The sequence below is a fragment of the Mesitornis unicolor genome, unplaced genomic scaffold (genome assembly GCF_000695765.1).
Source record: "Mesitornis unicolor isolate BGI_N332 unplaced genomic scaffold, ASM69576v1 scaffold37071, whole genome shotgun sequence".
NCBI lineage: Eukaryota > Metazoa > Chordata > Aves > Mesitornithiformes > Mesitornithidae > Mesitornis > Mesitornis unicolor.
In genome coordinates this window covers 1-24,426 of record NW_010166423.1, presented here as the reverse complement: position 1 = coordinate 24,426, position 24,426 = coordinate 1, and the positions used below count along the sequence as shown (strand labels likewise).

At 41.9% G+C, this 24,426-nt stretch overlaps 1 protein-coding gene across 1 annotated transcript; it reads right to left on the bottom strand.

Moving 5' to 3' along the window:
• Window positions 1-1,368: 1,368 nt before the first annotated feature.
• LOC104548832 (cardiomyopathy-associated protein 5-like) lies at window positions 1,369-21,244 on the bottom strand (the record flags this gene model as incomplete). Its single annotated transcript, XM_010194960.1, has 8 exons — window positions 1,369-1,621; window positions 2,551-2,727; window positions 3,768-3,867; window positions 4,657-4,790; window positions 12,189-12,333; window positions 15,631-15,777; window positions 16,829-16,978; window positions 21,123-21,244. Coding segments are annotated over 8 exons (1,228 nt in total), but the record flags the coding sequence as incomplete, so codon positions are not given.
• Window positions 21,245-24,426: the final 3,182 nt, after the last annotated feature.

Sequence of the window (24,426 nt, the reverse complement as noted above, 5' to 3'; positions counted from 1 at the left end):
GCAAACTCTCTCCATTAGACTCCTGAAATCTGCTGTACTTCAGGGACTACAGCTCTGCAGCCAAGCTCAGAAAGTAGTCCGGCAGCGCATTCCCCTGTGGCAGAAATCTCCAGACTGGGCACAGCATGAAAAGCATTGACTGCCTGCCTGCCTTAAGATTTATTTCCCCACAGCATTCACTGTAGTTTGGCACCATTGGCATTCGTGCGTTCAGCCCTTGGGGCAGGCGAGAAGACAGCTGCGCCACCAATGCATGAAGTGGTTGGAAAAATGGTTTGAGAAAGCCAAGGGGGAGAGTCAGCATTCTGTTCCCCTGTTGATATAAACCATTTTTAGCCTGCTTGCTTTCATGGCCCTGAAACACTGCACCTTGCTGCTGTGACACTGGTGCTAGTGTAGGTAACAGGAGAGAGCAGGGCAGATGCTGGAAAATATCCACAAGCCTGAAATTAGGAGCATCAAATCTGTATGTGCAAAGGTAAAAAGCAGTGATGGAAAAAGGGTGGTCCACAAGAAGATCACTGTCATTTTGACTGTTCTCTAAGTTCCTGAGTAGCAACCTTCCCTTCACCATCATAACCACTTACCCAGCAAACTGAGGATGAAAAACGTAGGGGAAGATTTTTACTACTACTATCAAGTTTCCTCATACATGTGTTTTGTGAGTAGCTGTTTACAGGCACAGATATATACTGTCTGCTATAGCTTGCTGTGAGCAGGTTAGGTAGGTGTTGCATAGTCAGACTTTACATGACTGATATGAAGACTAGTCTGGGATTGACTCATTTTGTAAATTTTGCACCTGTGCAGATTTCTAAGTTTACAAGTTCTCTTAATTTGTGCATTTAAAGAGAGTTGGCAAACAATAACACAAGGTATATTAACCTGCAAAATATTTCAGTTATTGAAATTTTTGCACAATTCTCAAACATACTATCTTAGATTTGGGCTTTGACTGTCCTGTCAAATGACGACATGATGGCTTTCATGTACTGCAGTGAGAAATACATTTATTTCATACACAGGGTCATCATTATCTTTAAAAAGACAGCTAGCACTATCATTATTTCCACAGGGAAAGTACATTTCCCCCACAATTAATGTTCACATCTAACAAAACATTTTTATCCCCTTTAAAGTATTGCTGTGTATATCACTAGGTGCACACTCTAATCGAAGGAATTGATTTTCTTTCCAGGCTCAGAGTGATTACATGGCTGAGCACTAACTACAATTACTGATGACGTTGGTGAGAGCTGTGTGCATAGCATTCACTGGTGAAAACGAGACATCCCCTCCTGGCACCCCTCTCCCCTCCCTGTCTCCTGACACTGTAATTGCCAGTATTCCTGAGTGTGAAGCAGGGGATTAGCTGCGCTTCACGAACTCCGGCAGCTCCATTCCTGTGCGCAGGGTGAGCACTCCAGCTTTCTCCAGGGCAAAGGTCGGGTGGACGGCATCAGTGAATGTGTGCCTGGTGGAGAACAGCATGAGTCCTCTCTCTGCATTAAAGAACAACAACCTGCCGTCACTGTAATCCAACAGGATGCCAATCCTGGCTGGGTGTTCTGTCACATGGACATCACTCATCACACCGGTGTGAAGAAACCTGTAAAGAAAGCTGCGGGAAAATGGAAACCAGAACACAGTGAGCCTCCTCACAGTGATTTACCAGAAATAACCTTTGGCTTAATTCCCACCTATTGGCAGGGGGTCGTGTATAGCAGCACATCACGTGGCAACAGCATTTTGCTCAGTACCTAAGCAAAGCGAATATGGTAGCACTTCAAAGCCCTGCCTGGCATGATGATAGGCCCTTTCACTTGCAATTCTGGACTCTCAGGCTAAAAGCAGATTTGCTGTAATCATATTTATCTGTATGCTTCTTGTTACATGTTTTTGTGGGGATTTAAGCAGGAGCTGCGCATCGGCAAAACGCTTTGCACCTCAGATGTTTCATTTAGTTAGTTATGTTCATGCATTTATATGATCTCACACTAAAAAGGCACACTTGTTTAGACCAGAAGCACCTTGGTGGTTTTACAAACCTCCAAGCAGCCTGGCACTGGCCCACTGAAGACTAGCCCAGCACCCTGCAGTCCTGCCACTGTGGCAGGTGAGTGCCAATCACTGTGAAGGACAAGGCAGGAGAAGGCATTCACTATGAAGGTTTGACATCTGCAGATGGAAATAAATTCTAAAGCCACTGCATTTATGGAACTAAACACACGTGCTGGGATTTTGTGAAGCAGTTTAGAATATGAGCCTGGAATGACAAAGCAGTAGCAAATTAGTTTTTTAAGTTTTATTCACTGGCTGTGTGAAGGGCAGTAAACTGGTCTGTTTGAGGTTAATTTTATTTTTTAACATGCTTTGTAAGATTTTTTTAATTAAGAGGAAGCCTAAAGCTCCTTTGTAGCTGTCCTTTTCTCAAATATGCAGAAAGAAAGCAGACAGATCCTTTCTGCTCTTGTGATTCTTAAAGCTGGCCAGCTTTATTCACATGAAGTTCAAGTAACTTCCCAAGCAACCAGACTGTCTCAGCTCTACCTGGTTTGTGTAGGACAGCACCGCATGCACCAGGAAGTATCACCCAGCCCCAGGATGCTGCTCCGTGGTATTGTCTCATAGCAAATCCCAATCCTGTAGCTTCTGCAGGCAGAGACAACAATTTCCCAGTAGTGACGTCCACGAGCAGGCAGCAGTTCACCCAGGACTGAAGGAAACCTGTTTGTAGAAGAGGAGGACAGTAAATTGAGTGTGGTGGTAGATCATATATTCTGATATTTCTTACAGTCACATTATGCAGCAGCATCTAAAACCACTAATGTATCACACTCTGTTCTACTAACTGCAGGACTTTATCAAAGATTTGAATGTGGTCACTGACAGTCATTTCATCTTTGCACTGATATGGACTCATCTTAAGGAGTGAAAATGATACAACTTTACCCAAAATTACATGAAGCTAGCAAAAGGCTGGGAAAGGTGACTTTGGAGGCAAAAAATGGTACCTCAAGTTTTGAAGGCTTCTTCCAACTAGAAAGTACGTCTCTTTTAAGTAGACACAGTGACAAACATTTTGTGTCCATTCAGCTGTAATAGTAAAAAAGGTGCTTAAACCAGTAATACCTCATTACCTTTTAAGAAGCCACATCAGTATGTCACAACTTACAGAAGTTGACCTGTCCTTGTGATGGGACTGATACTAGTATGTAAAAAAGCCATCGTCTTTGCAATGGATGGATCTAGCCTGGTAGAACCATTCTAAACATATCCCAGAAGCATTTCCAAGTTCTCCAAAGCCACAGGTGCTTTGGAAAACATTACCAATAATGCCCTCAGTAGAGAAGAAAACTATGGAAGACTGATTATTTCTAGCCACGATACATTACTAAATAAGCCCACAAATCTGGCCTTCTTGGAGTAGCTACAAATTGCTCTGAGACTGAAGTACTCTGAAGGATTAAGCAGTGGCCAAGGACTGGGGTAAACCCAGCAGTCCCAGAAGGTGCCACGGCCTTCGACTTTCTGAGGGTTCCTCAGTGCAACACTGAACTCTTCCCAGTACCTACATCAATGCTGCTACTGGCTTTATTGAGACATTTCAGTGCTTGAAATTACAATTTCAATTACACAAAGTCCAGGGGCTGCATGACTAAACCTATTCAGTTCTTCTACAAAATTAGTCAGTGCTACGTGAAAGCTACCTATAGGAAAAATTAAGAGCTAGGGCTTCATCCTGTGCTTGTCATGCTGCTACTCACCCAGTGAATTTGCTTTTCTCAGGAAGGCGGATCACTGTTGCATTGGAGGAGACTTGCAAAGCGGGATGGGCTGTGTCGCTCAGCAGACGAAATCGAGTTCCTGGTATAATTCAAGACAAAGAAACACCAGTTCTGAGAGGCTTGCAGTGTTAACACAAGATGAATCATAAAATGTTAAGCAGAAATTACTGTCATTTTAGCTGGACAGAGCTGTGTCTGCTGGCAGGTCAGAAAGACAGAAAACTGTGTGTGAATGCAAGGAGTCTTCCAAGCTGTCACCAATTGGGACAGCAGTCTAATACTCAGAAAGGTAGCTAGGTAATAAAGAAATCTTTGGTATTTGAGAATGTTGAATAATTTTCAATTGATTGCTTTTTCAAAATAGCAAATTTGAGACTGATTTGAAAGATCCATACATGATTTAACACTATTTATCTGGAAATATTAAAGTTTAAATAATCCATTACATTTTAAAACTGCTCTATATGCTTCCTCATCTCTGAAACCTAAAGTCCACAAGGTTTTATTGTGAGGGGTTTTTTTAAGGTCATGGCATCTTTTATCAGAATGTGCTCTGCCAGACTCAAACAAACTGAGGTCCCTGAAGAATATTTAATAATTTCATATCTCATCAAATTAGAATGAAAAAAAAGAAATGTTTTTGTTTCTGAGGTCACATCAGTTTCACACTAACATAAATATACAAAGTTCAAGTGAAATAGTCCCTGATTCTGCTAATTTTCAACAGATAAAACACATTCCCTTTTGTCTCAATAACTTGCTCAGTTCCATATTGGAAAGTCCAGGTATGATTTCCAGAGGAAAATGCCATCTTTGGCTGCTCTGCCCCTCCATCCCATTGTTTTGACATCAGAAAATGGTGATCTACCTTTAGTTGAGATGAGAGCTGCTTCACTTTGTTCACTTGTCCCAAATGGGTTGACAGCCCTCAAGTAGAAGAAATAGTTCACATTGGGTTCCAGGGATACTTTCAGTTCAGGTCTCTTTATACCAGCAAAAGATCTGCAAATTTTGAAGATTTTCACACATGAAAATGTATGCAGATATCCAAACCAGGAAAGACTAATTTATGCAAACAGCTAAGCCACGTAACAGTGTTACTGATTAGTGAAACAACAGAAACCATAGAGAAAATCCAAATCAGAAAGACGAACGCTGTCTTCACAACTAGCTTATGTAGGAGCTTCAGCATTTTACTTGAGGGATCCTCCTTACTTTGACAGATTTTCAGGTCTGTGTGCCTGTACCACCTTCTCACTCCATGCAGTCATTTGGTGTAATGCTCACTTCACGTTCATTTTGCAGCATAAGTCATCACATAAAATGCAAGCAGCACAGAATCAAATTCTCATCTGCCTCCCATGAAAATTCTGCTTTACAAAACGAACAAGTTTCTGAAGAAAAAAACAAACACTCTTTTAATTAACTCAGTTGCCTGAAACTGAATGCACTTGTGTTCATACTGTCTGTGCACTTTCTCCAGATCTGAAAGAATGGATACCCTTATCTGAGGCCACACAAAAACCATGCACTTCTTATTATGAACTCCTTGCTCACAAATTGTTCATCAACAAAGCCTTGACTCTGTCTCCCTCACAGTGCCGTGCACACGAACAGGCTGGTTCTGCAAGAGGCAGCAGCAGGGGAAATGCCTTTGCACAGAGTCCTGCTTTGACTATGTCTCCCCTTTGTGGTGCCTCAAAAGCTCCAGCCCTCACATCCCCACCCGCTGATGTCTTGACACAGTGCTGGAAAGCAAGAGTCAGCACCCACTCAATCTGCTCTACAGGCACTTTGAAGTGACAGTGAAAGTACTTCAGATAGCTAGGAAGATGCCTATTTTATTTTCTACATTGTCAGAAGTACGAAAGATTGTCTCAACAAATTCTCATACACTGGATCTTGATTTTCCTCATTTTTGCCTCAGATGATAACGGCAAAACCAACAGTATATACCCACTGCATTGTATGCCTGCAGGTAAAGGCTGTTTATCTGTATAACGTAGATTATTTTCTCCCAGAAATGCTCACAGGAATCTTCAAGGTAAGTATTTAAATTCATGAACAGGAGACGTGCCTTTGGAGAGCATGCAAGGCACTTTCCCTTCCACCTCAGGTTTGAGAGCAGAGCCCAGGATGGTCTCCATATTGCAGATAATGTCTCTATGGGAAGCTAGATTAAACAAATTACCTTTTCCAGCACTAATTACTGTGACCCCAGAGGAGGTACGGCAGACAAGTCAGCGGTCAGATCAGATCGTTGCTATTCATTCGTAGTGACTGCTTTTCCACATATGTCCCACCAGAGAGCAGTACAATCTGAAGAATAATCAGTGCTCATCCATCAGGATTTTTCACATGCCTGCCTCTGCTGTATTTATCACAAAATGGTAAAATCCCAAAGCCCTACATACAGCAAATTCCTGCTAACACAACATAAATCTTGGTGACTAGAAGGATGGCATCCCAGGGAAAAACTGGTGCATCATCCTTACTAGTCTGTAACAGGTATTTTGTACTGGCAGCTGTTGTTAAAAGTGACTGAAACCATTAAGAAAAAGGACTGGGTGCTCCTGTGATCTGCTTCTTCAATTTAACAGAATTTCAGAGAGTTTGGGGCTCTTGCATGATCAGCGCAGGGCCATGCTGCCTTTGGGGAATGTGTTACATTGATGCTGGAACTGACACAGTAAACAGAAGCACGTTGCCAAAACCTGGTAGCAATTGCAGGGCTTGCTTCACCTCCAGGAGTAACCAAAGCCCCAACCATGAGAGCACTTCAGCAAGACACTGGGAGTTTGGCAGCCTGGTCAGTTCTTACTAAAAGGTTTGGGGAAGAGGTGCAACCTGATGAGTTGCCTGGTGAGAACCTGAGATCTTTAGACGTGAAAGGGGAAAAAAGTCTTGGCTAAATATAAAGGACAAGAGCAAAAAGGTAAGGTAAGACAAAGAAAAATACAAGATGGGAACTGAGCAACGAAGCAAATAAAAAAGGAGTGAAAGGAAAAATGGGGTAGAAGCAGTGGCAGGGGAAAAGTAGTGGAAACTTAAGCTTTGAAGAGATTTGTCCATGCTTCCTAGGCAAGTCTCACCCAAACTGTTCCTTAAAAGCACCATTGTGACATCTTTGATGTGAATCTAAAGCACAGATCGCCAGAAAGTTTTGAGCAAATAGTTACAAGTGAGATGAAGGGAGGATACACTAAGTTATTTGTCAGAAGCTGTTTGTGGCAACATGTAGATCAACATATCTTAAGCACAGTGAAGTGCCTTATATGGCTCCTGCTTCAGTCTTTGGAAAATGCCATGTAAGTGAGTACCCTTTCAAAGAAATTAGGAGGTGATATTTTTTTGCTATGTGCTGTTTAACTGATGTTTAGTTAGTCAAATACAAAATTGTTTCTAAATCCAAGTAGACAGGTGCATTCTGGTGTAAAAAGTAGACCTGGGGTAATAATATTCTGGAGTCTGCATCCCAAAGCCTGGATATTCAGAGAAGATTTTGGGTCCTGTCAACTGCAGAATAGGGTCAGACATCAAAGTTCAGACTTCAGTCTCCTTCAGATCTGAAATTCTCCAAATCAGAATTTGGTTACATGTTTAAATATGAGAGCAATAGCATGCCTATTTTCAGTTGTAATAACGAGACAGAAAAGTCTGGACTTTAAGCAGATCTGGTCAGTAAAAGAGTGATCAGATATTCGAATAGCATTCTCTGCTTAGTAATCTATTTTAGCCAGCTTTAAGCTGTCTAAGAATAAGAAGCCATCAATTTTAGCTAAGATTAAGGCGTAAAACCTAGTCCTGTTGCTGCCAACTAATGAAACAGAATATGCCAACAAGAAGGAATTTCATCTGCAACTCTCTGAGACAAGTTCAAGTTCAAACAAACTGTGTGCAAGGCAGAAACAGGTCTTGCTATTGTCTCTCCTTCTGTCTAGAGATTAGGGTGAAGTGGGAAAGCAAATACTGAATGCTCCCCAGCAATCACTGTAGCTTCTCATGCTTCAGGTTGACCCTGCAATCAGTGATAAAAAGCAAGGATGAGGAATAGGTATGATTACTGCTTAGCTTATAGCATACAGATCATGAGTGGAAGAAGGGAAGGGAAAACACATCCTGACTCTGCTGGGGGAAGCTAGTTTCATTTCCAAGTTCTTGCAACAAGCATTGAATCTAGATCTTCCTCAAGCTCACCTTAAGTATTGAACCATGTAATTTTGGTCATGAAAGAAAGAGAAATCCACCTACAACCTTTTTAATGTCAGCTATTTTCTACTTTAAATACACCTGCACACTTTATAGATGATTGGAAATGTAATAATATTATTATCAAAGCATGAGTCACCCTGGCCTTTAGCCTAAATGTTATCATATTTGCACTGTCCCCACAGTATCTTGTTATTATGATACAAAATTCAGTGCATACAAACTCAAGAAACATTTGAAGGTAAGTATTTTAAATATCTCCTCTTAATCTCTCTCTCTATAAGAGGAATATTTAAGTCTCAAAATCCAGTCTCCAAATTTCAGATACATGCTATTCAAAGCAGAACAGAAAGGAGCTACTTCTTCACCTTTAAATTGCCAAGAATATTATAGTAGCAGTTGTCTGTTAAATTTGTTATTTCCTTGGTTTTAAGGAAATCTGATGCTGTGTTCTGATGCATGTTTCTCTCATCAGTATCTTAATTCACTTCAAGGAAACAAAATCTAGAGAATATTTTTTAATATTGCATGAACCCAGCAAATGATACACCTCACAGTGATTCAGAACGCCCTCTGTGCATAATTGTCATTTCCATCCCCAAGATCCCACTGTTCCCACCTCCAGACCTGTGTTGGTACTGCTGATGTGGAGTTACAGCTGAAAGTATGCAAGCTTCTCAAGATAACATGTAGAAGCACACAGAAGGGGTGCACCATGAGCAGAAAAAAGCTCTTGAAGCTAAAAACAAGGAACAAATAGCTCTGAGGTGTTCCCAGCTGTGCTGCATGCTTCCTTTCCCCTCCTCTGTCCCAGCTCTGGCTGTTCTGGGGTTAGATCACCAAAGCACCACCTGCAATGGTCCTTGCAGCTATCTGAGATTGCAAGCCCAGCACAGTCAGTGAGGAGGAAGATTCCCTATTTTCCACACCTTGTTTCCTGAGCTGGCAGAACAGCCATGTAGGCCATGCAACAGGAGGGAGGCTGTCTCTCCTTTTCCCAGCATTAGGCCCGCTCTATAACTAGACGGAAAATTTTGGTCACTAGCAGTGCCAGTCTGACATTGGCAGAGAGGTTGAGACTCACTCACTTCCACTTCTATGAACTCACTGCATACTGTACTAACTTCTTCCTCCCTGAGTCTTACAGATTTCTCATGATGTGATACATGGTTTTCATCTGAACAGCCCACACACCTAATCCCTGGACTACATTTCTCACAGCTTTCCATCTTCCACCCACAGCTCCATTGACTTCTCAACACAAAGAGGCTGAATGTCGAGAAAATAGCAGAGCTCTGGAAACTGAAAGAAACATTTCAGACTTATAAAGATTCTGCAAAAATAATCAAGCCAGGAAGGAGCTTTAAAAACCACAGAAGCAGGCCATGGACTCATTGTTGCAGAAGATTTAGGATGATTTCATATGAAACCATGTCCCTCAGGTGGCAAGATGGCAAGGAGAGAGACCTCAGAGGGGAAAATATAGGTTTGGTTTTTTTATGGTATTCAGAAGGAAACTTTTAATGAGCTTTTGGGGTTGGGTTTTTTTTTTCCAGATTTGCTTCAAATTCCCTTCCCAGGGAGCTGGGACTGCTCCACAGACTCCTTGGAGATATTCAAAAGCTGCCTGGGCAACTGGCTCTAGGTGGCCCTGGCAGAGCAGGGGTGTTGGACCAGACGACTTCCAAAGGTTCCTTCCAACATCAACCATCCTGTGATTCTGTGAGATGCTGAAGGCTACAAGGCCTGGACCAGGGGCTCCACATTTGTCTCTGGCTCTTCAGTGGAGGCATTTCTCTTTGCCTTCTCCCTTGGTGGTGTTCCTTGCTTTGGGTGAGTTCCCATAATGACATCTGTGTAAACAGCTGTGCGGAATGGGACCATGCTGCTTTCTCCAGGACTTCCCTCACATGCCTTCATGCTGTGTCTCCAGCAGCAGCTCTATGAACTTTCCAGAGCTGCTGAGAAATGTGCTTGAACTTCCACCCAGGGACCAGAGAGTCACCCAGCTACAAGGCCACCACAAGTGGGAGAGGCCCAGGCTGTCTATCAAAGGGCTCCACATTTGGCTGGTTCCCAGGATGAGTGTTGCTCAGGAAATCTGTGAAGGACAAACTCCAAGCTTTCAAAGAAAGCAAGCAGTAGAAGTTACAGCATTTCCAGGTCCAAACGCTAGATGTGCATAAAGACACAGTTTTATTCCATCTGATATAGCTACCTGACACAGGAACTCTAAGCTCCCTACGGGTACTTCCAGAATGCACTTTCTCACTATATCAGCTACATAAGGAATTGATTTTTAGTCCTAACTTGCACCTTAAGGGCCTTGGATAGGTGCAATACAGGCAGTATGGTCCGTCTACCAGTGGGCTCTTTTTTTCTTGGCTTTATGCAAAAAATTAAACAGGAATCTTTAAATTAGGTATCTCCATCACTGAAACATCTCTTGCCATTACAAAACCTTTCCAGGTCAATCTCAGAGGGTTGTTTTTGGAAAAGGAAGGAGGCACATTGCTTTGCAGGAAAGTAATTGGTAAAAGATGATCTTTCACACTGTAAAAAGAGGCCAGAGAAACAAATACAGAAAATCAAACTACAAAAATTTGTCATAGTAAAAGGCCAGCTTCTGCCCACAGGAAGGCAAAAAAGTCAAATGTGGCCCAGTATAATTATAAACACATTCTCAAGGTCACTTGAGAAAGCAAATGGGTCAGTTCTGGCAGGCTTTTGCTACAGTTATTACCACACATGAAAGCTTCTCGGTATTATCGACATCTCACTCACAGATTACAGAAACTGGCACACTTTCCAGTTCAGCTTTGAGAAAAACAGCCAATTCTAGTTAACAGTAAAGAAACTTGAGGGCAAACACACAGAACAGGTTTTGGAAGCAGCTACATTATCACTGACCAACAGTGACTTTGGCAGGTTGACAGGGTCCTGGTGACCTCATGAAATATGTATGAAACCGAGCAGGTCATGGCTGTCTTCTGAAAGGCAGGACAGCTGGACAGGACCTCTCCTTGATTGAATTGATGCAGCACACTGGTACTCCATGGAAAAAAGGTTTCCCAACCCCACAGAAGTTTTTTATTTCCATTTTTATCCTACTTTTGTAAGGAGCAAGGAGCACACAATTTCACTGTCATACTTGTCTGCAAAACCTGTGAACCCTCTAGTCCACTTAAATAATTTTGACTGCACAGGCTGGAGGTCCTCCCTCTCTGCCACACCTCCATGAAGTCCATGTCAACCAGTCCCCTACTAAGACACTACTCAGGCTCCCTAGATGATGAAGACAAACTCAGCTGGGCTGAGGCTGTTCCACAGGGTCCCATATGGCAACTCATACTCAGCCTCTCAAAGCTTCTCAGACCTTTGCAACCGTATCTTTCTGGAATATTGTTGTCATTTTTTTAAAAAAAACAAACAAAAAAAACCTCCAAGGACATACAGAGCTTCACACAATTTTCAATGCATTTCAACACAGTGCATGGTTTCACAGCTCAGTGGTGCCTATGTCCCTCCTCACCCTCTCCTCTACACAGCACAGACTTATTCTAGGGGAAACCAGAGAGGGTCTGGCATAAGCAGACACCATCCCCAGTTTCAAAGCTGCTCTTTGGGTTGCTCTCTGACCTCTGTGGCATGCCTGCACAGCTGGGCAGCATTGAGCTCAGCTGTGCTTTGGAAGGGGCCTGACCATGCATCCAGATGGGTCACCAATATTACCAGGACATCTGTATCACCTTCACTGTGCCCCAAGCCAGCTCCTATCTTGTTCATCACAAAGCAAAGAACAAACTGGGCCAGGCTCCTCCATCCCTCTCCTTCCCATGCAGCCCACCTGCCCTCCCCTGTCCTGCCTAGGGCCGTGGCAGCTGTGTGGTAGCGATTGCTTCCCTGACCAGCACAGCTCTGCAATGTCTGGTTGACTACCATCAGCACAATGGCTCCAGGGTTTTGGCCCCAGATGTAATGGATTGCCTAGTTAAGCAGAATAAAAAAGAAGCATTTTTATGTCTCAGCCTAATCTCATAGACTAGTGTCCGTCCTGTAAATTCCTCAGCATGTAGAAGCAGATTTCTTCCTCACACAGAATAAACTCTTGCATAACAACCTACGATCTGGGAGATGCTCATTAGCAGCTGCCTAATCCGCCTGAGCGGCACTTGTGACTGCAGCACTGACCTGAGACCCTCTCCTTCGGGTGAGTGCTGTCGGCAGTACTCCAGGGTGAAGGACTCCGCCGATGCCAAGCTGGTGTGCCAGCGGACGGTGGCCGTGTCCCAGCACACCGTGCAGTCCTCGGCCTTGATGGTGGGGATGGCAGGTGCTGGGGACACAGGGACACGTTAGCTGTACTGCGAGGAGGGTGCTAGTGGCTGCTCTTTGTGTATCAGTGGCAGAGGGCTACATCACAGGGAAAAAATACCACCCTTGGAAAGTCACTGGGAATATTTGTGCATTTCACATCCTTAGAACACCCATGTGGATTTTTGTGCCTTTCCTGAAGCACATTTTCCTCATTTCTGCCAGTCTTCAAGGAGCAGAGCACCAAGGCAGTACTGCTTACAGTTCTCCCTCCATCGCCTCAATCCTGTCCTCAGCAGTCCCTGCATGAACTGCATCAGAAACAGATATGCTGCTGCAGAACTGACAGGGAGATGCTGACTTTCTGCTTAATTATGTCCTGTTTATTTTTGCAATGCTAAAATTTGGTCCTGTAATTTCTTTTTTAGAGCTTCAGCTTAAGAACTACAGGCCCAACTGCAAGAAGGAAAATGGGATGTAAAATACTGCACTGAATGCATGTAATCAAAAGCTATTGTGGGAAATTGCACATCCAACATTGTAGGCTGAAAATGGATTAGTGGTATTCACTTGCTTTTTCCCTTTTCAGCGAATAGCAACATAAACAAACCTTACAACATGTTGTTGAAACTCATATAGACAGTCTTTCCTTAAAAGAAAGGTTATTAATTAAAAAAAGTCATAGAAAGTTATTTTCCTTTTAAAAGGATCGGGTTCCAAATAGGAGGCCTAACACAAAAGTATAAATTAGACAACTTTATGACAATACAATCTTATAGAACTGCAACAGCATTCCAGATGCATTCTGTTTCATAAGAAAAATAATTTCTTATTAGTAGAAATGGAAAGAAAAACAAGTACATATCAATTTTGTGGTTTAGTGAAAATTAGTTAGCCATTCAGGTGAAGATGTACTTGATGTTTTTTCTACAGGAACAGCTAATCTATTATTCAGCAGAACAATGAATCTGTGGGATAGATTCTTAGCTGGTAATGCAACTGTGTAGGTCCCTTAGCAATAAGCCCTTAATTGTCTTCTGACATATTTGATTGTCTGTTTGTAAATGCATCTGTTTCTAAAGAATGAAAACTTAATAGCTAAATCCCCTAGCACCTGCATTCAGCAACTGGCACACATATCCCCATTTATGCATATGTACAAACAGTATGTCACAAGACATCAAACTTTTTTAAAATTCTAAACTGTCTAAAGAATAGATGGAGTCAACGTATCAGAAGAAGTTGTCGTGCTTCAGAGATTTTTTTCAACAAATTACTGCAGATAGAATATATATCCAATTTCCTTGTAATATTCCAGCACTCATATAACTGATCTTATAATAGACAAAGAACCAAAAAGAGTAAGTTCTTACACTGTCCCTCAGATACAGGGTGCGAATCACATAGGTTTTGAACAACAGAAGAAGCTCCTGTCACTCCTATGTCTCTAGGACTGCAAAGAGCCTTCATGTGGAGAACAGTTTGATATGGACAGGGACAAGTGGGGGTGGAGGGATACTTGGAGCCTTCAGCATCATTCCCTCACAGGTGCTCCCCAGGGGAGGAGAGGACAGGCTGTGAGCTTGTGAGGTGGAGGAGAAGGAGACAGGAGGGGCTGGGGGGATGCTGCAGTAGCATCTGCCTGCATTCCCCAAAACTCCCCAGACCCACTGCCACAGGTGCCATCCCAACAGGGAAATCTTGTGGAGGTTCCCAACACCTGGAAAAGGGACAGCTTTGCTCCACTATTAATGTGTATATTCCAACAACTGCATATACGAGCAAATTATTTTCTTGTATGTGTCAATCTGAATTACTAAACTTTCTAAATTACTGCTTCTGAGTTCATTGGGCTACTTGAAGAATCAAAGTATTGTAGCTTTACATCAAAGTAGCTGGGCTCACACTAAAGAACTGGCTTCCATTACCAGTGCTCATCTTTCCACCTCTGGTGTTAAGGGGATGCAACAGTTTTGCATCAGTCAGTGCCCTGCAGTGTCCCCAAAAGTACCTCTGGGGCTCAGTGCATTCCAGAAGGAGTTCACCTCGGCTTGAGGGAAGGTGTTTAATGAGATATGTTTGATTTATTTTATTTGTATTCTTAAAGAAACAGGCCAAATGAAGGCATCAAAGACTCAAATAAATTAGCTTCTTCAGAATTATTCCATTTTGAGTAAAAGAAAGGCAAAGATCATTCTTAAAAATAACAACTTCAGAGAGGTGAGAACCCCTTTTAAAATTATGATTTATTAGCTAGTAATAGCTAATCTTTATTTGACCACTTCATAGGAATTCTGCACCATGCTCACCATTACATTGTTCAGGCCATAAAATTTGATTTTCTACATGCAATTATCTGGAAAATAATCTTTGCTAAAAATATGAATAGTAAATGGAATATCAAGGAAAATTATCAACACATTTGAAGTCTTGCGCACTACGCAAAAGGCTTGAAGCTGTGGTTGCTGCAAAGTGATTTCAACAATAGGCCCAGTGTTGTACAGTTATTTCATTATAAAATTGTTAAATACCCTTGTCTGTATTCTGTGACTGCAAGAATGGAATGATTTTTTTTGTCCTGTAGCACAGGACAGACTTTTTTTTTTTTTTGCTTGGCAAGAGGGCTTCACACACACGATGGTTCACCTTGCTCATAATTCAAGAAGCAACAGTTCTGTCAATACAAATGATTAAAGAAATTAAAGTTCAGAAAAATTAATCAGTCAAATGAAGCCCATAAACAATACTCAGGTAATTACTTATCTCAATTTATGCCACTGAAACAGCAGCAGAGCCTCTCAGCCACACCTGAGATTGTGTCCCACTGAGCTAGTTATAGCATGTAACTGTGGTGAACCAGGCCTTCTCTTGAAAAGTTAATAATTCAAATCAATGCAACATAGATGTATTTGTGAGGATGGCAGAGAGGCACAAAATGCAGCTGTAACCTTCATTTTCCACAGGAGAAGCAGCAGCAGGGAGCAGCCAGGTGGCTTTCCCAGAGTTTCCCTGCAGCACTGCAGTGAGCTCAGAAAAGGAATTCATAATGTGCTGCCTCAGTGCCCCAGTCACAATGCCCAAGACTGGAAACATCTTCAAATCTGAATGCCTTCAAGTTTCCCCCCAGGAGCAATTATGCTGCAACCTCTTAGCAAAAATGGGAAATGACTGTGAGTTGCCTGCTATCTGCCAGATGGGCCAAATCAAACAGTTTCTTCTGTTTGAGTAACACTATGGACTAGGATTGGTCTAAGGATCTGAAGCTTATAATAATAAAATAATGCCAAAATAATAATAAAATGCAAAAAGTTCTACATACCTGTTTTAAAAATGGCTTTTTCACTGGGTAAGCTACAGCCTGTGCCATTCACAGCCATGACCCACACACTGTAGCAGCGATCTGGCTCCAGGTCCTCCAAAATGCAGTGGCTCTCCTTCACCGTCACTCTGTACTCTTCCACCAAAGCTAGGAGGAACACATGCACAGGACGTCAGACTCATGTGTTGCACTGGTAGGGCCTATGATTGCACCTCTCAGCTAACATGTGAAAAACAGTAAATAAAAAAAAACAAAAAAAAAACCAGAAAAGGTTGCTATCCAATATCTCTGTATTTTGTCCTGACTCAGTTTTGACAGAAAGTTTCTGATGTGTCCTTCATTGAGTGCACTCAAACCCCATTGATGGCAAGGGGAGATTATGGCTATTGGTCCTATTGGTGACTAGACTGTAAATCTGGAACATACAATCAGCAGTTATCAACCCTGGTTTCACTGCTTTATAACATAACTTCTCATAATGGCCTTTAAAGCCCTTAGCTGTAAATTAGATATTATAATAAGCCCTTAGCATCCTTTACCATGCACTCACATGCACTCACATACACACATGCACACGTGGATTTGTGCAGAACCCAGTTGCTTAAAATGACTCTATGATCAGTCTGAGCTTTATAATGAATGAGCATTCCAAGTCTTTTTTCTCAATTTCATATTTATCATTTGAAATATTTTAATGTAATTCTGAAAAAAAATCCCCATCTACATGTGGAAATATTGTGGAAATATTTATTATCTTTTCTGTCTTACTTTTATTAGAATACCTTTCTGAAGTACATGCAGGGCCCTAAAAACCTAATGAAGCCCTTCCCTTTGGGATCTCCATCTACAGTCCCCATGAGTACTCACGGGACAGCATGGACACATCCCCTCTGAAGGTCAGGCGACTTCATGAAAGGGCACCTCAACAGGGATGTTCCTGTTTCTCTGCAAACAACTGCTCTGCAATTTACAGGCCATTATATTTATCTTACATTTTGTGGGATGAAGGGGAGAAGAAGAATGGCATCTACCTCACACTCTCCTCCACCATTACCCATACTTAGTCCTATACATGACATCTTCACAGCCGCTCTTCTCTCTGCTTCATGACCCACCCCTGAAGCTTGCCCTCCCCTCTGCTGACCCCAGACCAGAGCAGAAAGGACTCCTGCCGTAGTGAAGGCAAGAACTTACGCACCCCCCACATCTTTGCTAGCTTGTGGTTCCTCCATACAGTAGACCTGGAAGCAGTCGATGGTGTCCCCATCATTCACAGCCCAGTATATGGCAATGGAGGTGCTGGTGGCCGAGTTCGGTTCCTGAGGTACGACAGTTGGTATCTGTGGGACTGAGAGGAAAGTCTCCCGTTGCTATTCACACTCCTGTATTTTCAGCCAAATCACCTACAGGTTTGTGATGCAACCTGCTTGCTTATTTTCACTCAGGTTGCTTATTTCCACAGGACAAGTACAGCAAGTACATTAAATAGGGAATACTGGTGCAGTTTAGAGCAATAGGTTCTCCTAAGCTAGGAACAGAAAAAAAAAAAGTAATTGCTCAGCATTGGAATCTGTCTACTTCCCTCACAGTCTAGACAAAATAAGATCCTGTCCTAGTGCTGGCACCATCTGAACCCAGGACAAAGCATGTGCCCATTACCTGCCCTATTCTTGGGGGTCCTCCCCATGGGGCAGGACCACGGGGCATAGCACTGCCATTCATTTCCGATCTCCAGGTGGGAGGCTCCCAGGGCTGTGGCAATCCTGGACACATAGAGCTGTCACACAGCTCCAGTGATGCCTCTCCTTTGCCCAAGAGATCTGCTTCCTTCAGTCACAGGGAGAAATACCTGTCCCTGGACTCCGCTTTGAGGTACACATGCTGATGAAACCCCGAGAGACTCCTAATAACTTCAGGCCGCCTCCTCAGAAAGGCCAGAAGACCCTGGAGCCTAATGCAGGCTCCTTTGGGTGACTGCATTCTCCATTATCTGACCTTGACTTGCAACACAGGCACCAGAGGAGAGGACAGCCTATGAAAAGGATGCTCATGAAAGTGGAGACGCACTTTTTTGTACCAAACAGATAGATCACTGATGGAGAGAGGGAGCTTGCAGAAGAAGAAAGCCTCCTCCAGAAACAGACATGTGTAGCTGATTCTAGAAAGGTGGGCAGGGGAAAGGATTCATGCAGTGTGTTAAATCCACTGACATTGACCGCAGCAAGGATGTCCTTTAGGCAAAGGAAGGCTCTAACAGCACTGAGGAGTAGAAGATCCAGAGGTGGACTCCTACTGCAGGTGCACAGCTAGGTGCTCCTGCCTGGCATGATCATTTTCCCCACTGATCCAGTGGACAGAGGATCCTCGGTGCGCAGATGAACCTGAGCTCTGTCAAAGCACCCCGTGGGGCAACCAGGAGGACCCCTCACAAAGAGTGTTTCAGAGACCTTCCAGGCTCCCAAATTCCATGTAAACTTTGTCTCCTGATTGGCACAGATCCATCCCTGATGAGATATTGTCCCTCTCTACGATTATGGCTTAAAAGAGAGAGAGGGGAAAGAAAGAAGAAAAAAAACCCAAAAGACGTTCATTGTTAAAGTGGTTGCAGGAAACGAAAATACATGGTTCTATTTCTTCACCCAGTAAATTTCCATGTTGCATGAATTCTCTTAGAATCTCAGCAGAAAGCTTTTGATTTCTTTCAGTTATCTTCACAGTAATGATGATGATCCCCTGTGGCATGAACAAGGCAAATGCAGATGCTGGCTGTTTCCTTATACAGAGAGCTACCAGTACAGTAGGATTACACCTGCTCCCCATTGAAAAAAAATTATCCTTCTTATTGCTAAAAACAAGCTGTGTTTTGTCTTTTAATTACATCTAGAGTTGGTAAATTTAAAAACTGACCATCTTTAGGAAAACTATTCCAGTGGACCTGGTGGGGAAACCAGCTTTGTTTTTTTTTCCCTGTGATGTTGCCTAGAAACAACTATTTATGATCACAGAAACCCCACAACTGCAAGATTTATTATTATGCCAGATCTGAACAGGAGCTAGCTTAATGAATGAAACTTCTCAAAGAAAAAAAAAAAGGTACAGATCAAAATTCAGTTCTGTAACATTGAGAAACATTTGATTTCTAATTTTCTTTTGCATAATATGAAACAAACTTTTGAAAGGAAGTTATTTCAAAGCAAGAAGTTGAATTATTCTTTCAGAAACAGACCATTTATGTTTTATCAAAGTGCTGGTCCCTTTTAAAATTATTTTTAGTCAAAGAAATATTTGCACTTTGACTAAAGTTTGACTAAATCATATTTTTCAACAGAAAACTGTGACGTTTTCTCATCAGCTCAGTTTTCAATGAAGTGCTGTGGTGTCAGGAAGTTTTTTCATTCATGGTACCTAATCTCCACAAATAACCATCCCAGATGTTTTATGGATATTTACCCCTTTCCAATGTAATGAAAACGTTTCCTTGGCTTTGTGGACTTGAAGAAGGAGAGCAGTTACATTACTCTGTGACTAATGGAAGATTTTTACAATCAGGAAAGGTCCTTGCCTTCTAGTACAGAAGGGCAGGCTTTGGAAATAATAATTTTTTGATCTCTAAATTATTCCTACTCTTCTTGTAGCAAAGCCTGGGTTCCAATATGCTCAATGGCATGCTGCAAGGGTTTTATATGTTTATGCAGTTGTTGATGGAGTTGACTTACATGAAAGGAGGAAGAATTTGAGGGGAAAGGGCTTTTCATTAGTGGATATGGAAAATTTGGAAATGGAGAACATTTGGAAGGAGAAATGTTTCTGAAATGGTGAAAATAAAGTTCAGTGAAATTGTTCAGTAAAAGAGTATTTTCTGAAGGAAAAATATGTGGATTGGAGAAATACAGCAAATTGACATGTATTTAATCAAATGGCTTCAGCCAAAAAAAATTCCGAGTGTGTTTGAGATTTGCCTCCAGTATGTGATAAAGTCTGTATTCAAGGGACTCAATTCCAAATAAAGTTTCATATAGGCATTTACCTCTCTTTTCATTCAGGAAGGGTGTAGTCTTAAAAAATACAGATATATATATATATATCTTGTATACTGCTCACCAAAGGAAAATCACAAGAACAACTGAAATACTTATTAGAGGAAGTGGAGAATGAAAACCAGGTATTGGAGAAAAAGAAAGAGAAGAAATTATACAGGATGAGGGGCTCTTAAGGTCACTTGCTAGTGGACTGTCATTCATTTCTAGTTTGTCAAAGCAAACTGGTCTGGAGCCATTTGGTGTTGAGCAAACACAGAAGCTAATGCAAATCACACTGAAAAGCAGATTTCAGCAATTTAGAGAAAAGCATGTTGGAGTTTGAATGCCACAGGCAAACTCATACAACTCTGACAAGGAAGTCAAGGTCTCGGAGATATTGAGTTCCTCTAGGTCTAAAAAAAGTAGTGGTATGGAGGAGAGAGATGATCTCCCCATAGTGATGCTGCTGAGTTCACTCAGCTCTTACTAGACATGAGACAGTCTGCGCAAGACGGCACACCTCCTATGTCCCATTGGGCACCTGAAAATCCAGTCAGGAAGCAAAGGACCTTAGGGAAATCGATGCTCTAGTTTGAGTGCTCTGGGACCAAATATGAGCAAGAGGCACTGCTTGAAAAGCCAAAGAGCGACTACAATGGCAGTGGTACATGTGATAGTGAATGGGAGGTCACAAAGCACAACAGTGAGATGCAAGACCCCTAAACAAACCTTCTCCTGAGAAAGAAACACTGGAGTGAGACCTCATTATGAGGAGAATGAATCCACAAATTGGTGCTGACAAACTCTTCACTGACAACAGTTCAGATTCAGGCAATTTCTATAGGTATATGTACAGGCAGAGCAGAAAGCCCACAAAGGCAGGCTTTTTACAGGACATGAAATATCATATAGAGATGAAGAAATATGTGCAATTTTCACTGCTGCCCTCCAAAGCAGAGGCTGCTTCCAGCTACAGTGAACCACTTCCCTTTCACATTCTGTGGGGCCTTCAGGTGCCTCCATTCACTTGGCACAAACCCAGGGACCTCAGCTATCATCCAGACCCCTGCTCTCATCCCCACACTAGTAATGCTGGGGCTGCCCCTCTTCAGAGAAAGAGAGCTTAGGAGACCCTTTGATTGTGTCTTCTGTCCTTGCCTGCAAGGGAACAGCGACTTCTTTAGCACTGGGAGAGTCACAGATAGAGACCTTCTGCCAGTCTGAGATACAGATATCTGATACTATGCAAGAATCTCCCACTTCAGCATTTTCCCCTGTGTTGCTCATCTTAGTGTCCTACTATAAGCCAAACACTTGTGCACAATTAGACTTAATTTTACATTCAAATCTGATTGCTAATTACATGGTTTGCAAACTTATACTTCTCAAATAGATTCCATTTTTAGCTTCCTAAAATTTCCAAAGCATTGCCAAAATGTTCACTTTGTAAAGACAATATTCAGAGATTCTTACCAGCCACATGTTTTAAGGAGTGCTCGTTGCTTTGTCCTGGACTGTCCATGTAGTGCTCGAACAGTGAAAAGGCACTGGGCAACTTTTCTAAAGAGAGGGTACTATCCATTGCAGAAAGTAACCTATTTGGAAGAAAACATATAGCATCCCTTGTTGTGTGCATAGTTTTCCAAAAGCCAGAAGCAAAGACATACTCTTCTTTAAATATTTTCCATGAACTTGAGAACAACATGCAAGAAGAAGCTGCTTTGCTGATTTTGAATATTTGAACATATAATTTTGGATCAGGAGCACAGTGAACATGCACACCATCTGTGTACGCTTGACCCATGAGAACATGAGGATTTGAAGTTCACAGCAAGACTCTCAAGAGCACAGGGATTGGGACTTAACCAATGCAGTGCCTTTAAAGGTTACAAATCTTACAGCTAAACTACAGCAGCTGACTCCAGAGATGTAATGTAAAGCAGCTGCTTGGGGCAAGCAAAAAAAACATGACGAGGAAGATACATTCCACTTAATTAGCCCATATTTGCTGAGTTCATTATAAAAAAACAACCAACCAACATATTTTTAACTCTGAGGCAGAAGCAGCTTCAAGGAAATGAAAGATTATTTTTTTCAAGGCAACTGAATTTTACCTTTCTTCCTTTCTCTTTTCCAGTCACATTAGTAGTTAATTATGTATGATAACAAAGCACAAAAAATACAAAATATACTTTCTTTAGGAAAGCATGCATTGTTATATAGACTTATTCATAACCTTTTTTAGCAAGTCATGTATTATCAAAGTAAAGTAATAACCAAATCCATGCACAAAACAGAATAAACTTTTAGTGTGTAAGTAAACTAATAATGACAAAGAATACAGAAAGCCTTGGAAAACTGGTTTTGTCCCATTATACCTGCTTTATACTTATGCAATAAACTACATGCAGGTATGTGGCCAGACTCTCACATTTTTACTTATAACAGGTGAGTCCAAATTTATAGTCCTAATTCTGCAGATTAATAGGAACAATGAAGGCGTGTTTGGCACCTTCTTGTCTTCCTGGGGTTTTAATTTGAAAACTGGAACCCTCGTGTCACTGTTATACCCCAGTCTGTGTCAGCATGCATATGGCTGTGATGGTCGAGGCAGCACTGACAAGGGTATGTTTGACACGCACTGCACAACACCCAAGCCCTTTGGGCAAAGTTAGTGGTGGTGATGAGGGCAAAACAGGTTTGGGGGCTTGCGTAAGACAGCAGCCAGCTGTCTGAATAACTGCAGTTCACCTTGGCAAATCTGTTGGGAGAACAGGGATTTATAATTAAACACTTCTCTCATAAAGGATAGGTATCACCAAAATTACTTCCTTGAGGAAATCACAAGTGGCAGAGAACTGTTTGTAATTGCATGTATTCATTGGTATGTGGAGGCAGGCCAGGACGCAACCGTGATGAGGAACCAGCCCTCTGACACGTCCCGAGTCAGGCAGTGCTGATGAAGAGGCATGGGAAAACAGCAGCACTTAGTTTCCTGGTAATAAGGTACTTAATATCTTTTTTTTCCCCTGAAATTCAGAAATGTAGTCCAACAACCCCAGCCGTGTGAGTGACACATTGTATTATAAACTTCCAGAGACCATGTAATACAGAATAAAGCTAGTGAAAAAAGAACGTAGCAGTGATGTCTAAGAGATGGAAGCATGGTCAAAATATTTTTTAGCATATGTATGTATAATAATAACTACAAGAAACATCTGTTTAAAAATGTCTGCACAAAGATTTAAAATTGAGCTGACATTTTAAAATGCTACTTATTTAACTGATGTATTATGGAACACGTGCAAAACACATCAAAACCAGCCAGTTACAGTAAAAAGTATAAAACCTCTTCTCTTAGTTTCATTATTTGCAAGGATTATAAAAGTGGGTATGACTATTAGCAGTATGTTTTCAAAGCTTGCAAATACTAAATGAAGCATTCAGCATGCTAAGCCTAGTGCTCAATATGGTGCACTTAACCCACACTTCATATACCTTTTATTCAATTCTTTAGATGACTAGAGGAGGAAAAAAAGAAATGTATTAATAGTTTTCAAGCCCCTGAAAATGTTGAAAAGCCACTCCTCTAACAACCTTGCTACTTTCCACAGACAAAAAATACAAATGGCTTTATTGACTTGATGTTGTCTGGAGTGCTGCTCACTCACACCACCAGAGAATTTGGTTCCTTAAGAATATTCCACTTCAAAGCTCAGGCTCAGCAGGCTATTAGAGTCTAAATCTGGTTTTAATCTCCTGATGGGTCAGTATTCAATATCCAGGTTTAAAGATCAGAGCACAGTCAAACACTTTTTTAAACCAAGGCTTTTACAGAAAGAAATCACCTTAAAGAACACATGAATCCAAATTTTGGCTGAAATCTCCTTCATAACCTCCTTTTACTAGAAGCTGGGTGACATTTGTAGTCATGGAGTGAGAGTTTCTCCTGTGCTCCATAAAACTTCAGCTAATATTTCCTGGCTCGTGGACAGAAAGTTCCTGTCCTCTATCACTAGCAGAAAGTGGCAGGGAGTCTAGCAATTTTCCCATTCCACAAAAGAATTTAAGATTATGATGTTATCTTTTTGCCAAACCATTGATCCAATACCTCACAAGGTTTGGGAAAATAAGATGTATCTTTCAGCCATCCTATAATAGCCAATCTACCACAGCATTCATTTGGCTACAGCATACTAGACTATTTCGTAGCTTAGAGCAGGAGCCAAATACTGCTCAACCATTTCTACAGCTGCTGATATATGGCCTGATAGCTTGTACTGGGAAAGCTGTTTTATTTAGCATGAATGACCAGTCTTTAGACAATAAGAACTTTTCATTTCTTCTATCCCAGGATAGTTACCCTGCAACTTCCAGACGAAATGCTAATTCCATAATGAGAGAAGATTGTTGTCCCAGAAATTCCACCCCCTTAAAGACTGCTGATGCACCTCTGCAGAGGAGGGAGTGCCACGGCTCACTTATGGACAGGTCTTGCAGCACAAGAACCATCTTGGAGGACTCAGGCCGTTAACCTGCAAGACCCTCTGATACCAGCTTATCACTGACGACTGTATAAGCTAGGTAACTCCAGTCACACAGATTCACAAGGGATGTTTTTCACATCCAGAAAGGATCATTATGGACATGTACCTCACGTCCACTTTCCCAAACCTAGCCCATTGTTGTGGTTTAACTCTAGCAGGCAACTAAGTACCACACAGCCGCTCACTGTTTTTCAGCAGTAAACATTTCACAGAATCACAGAATCACAGAA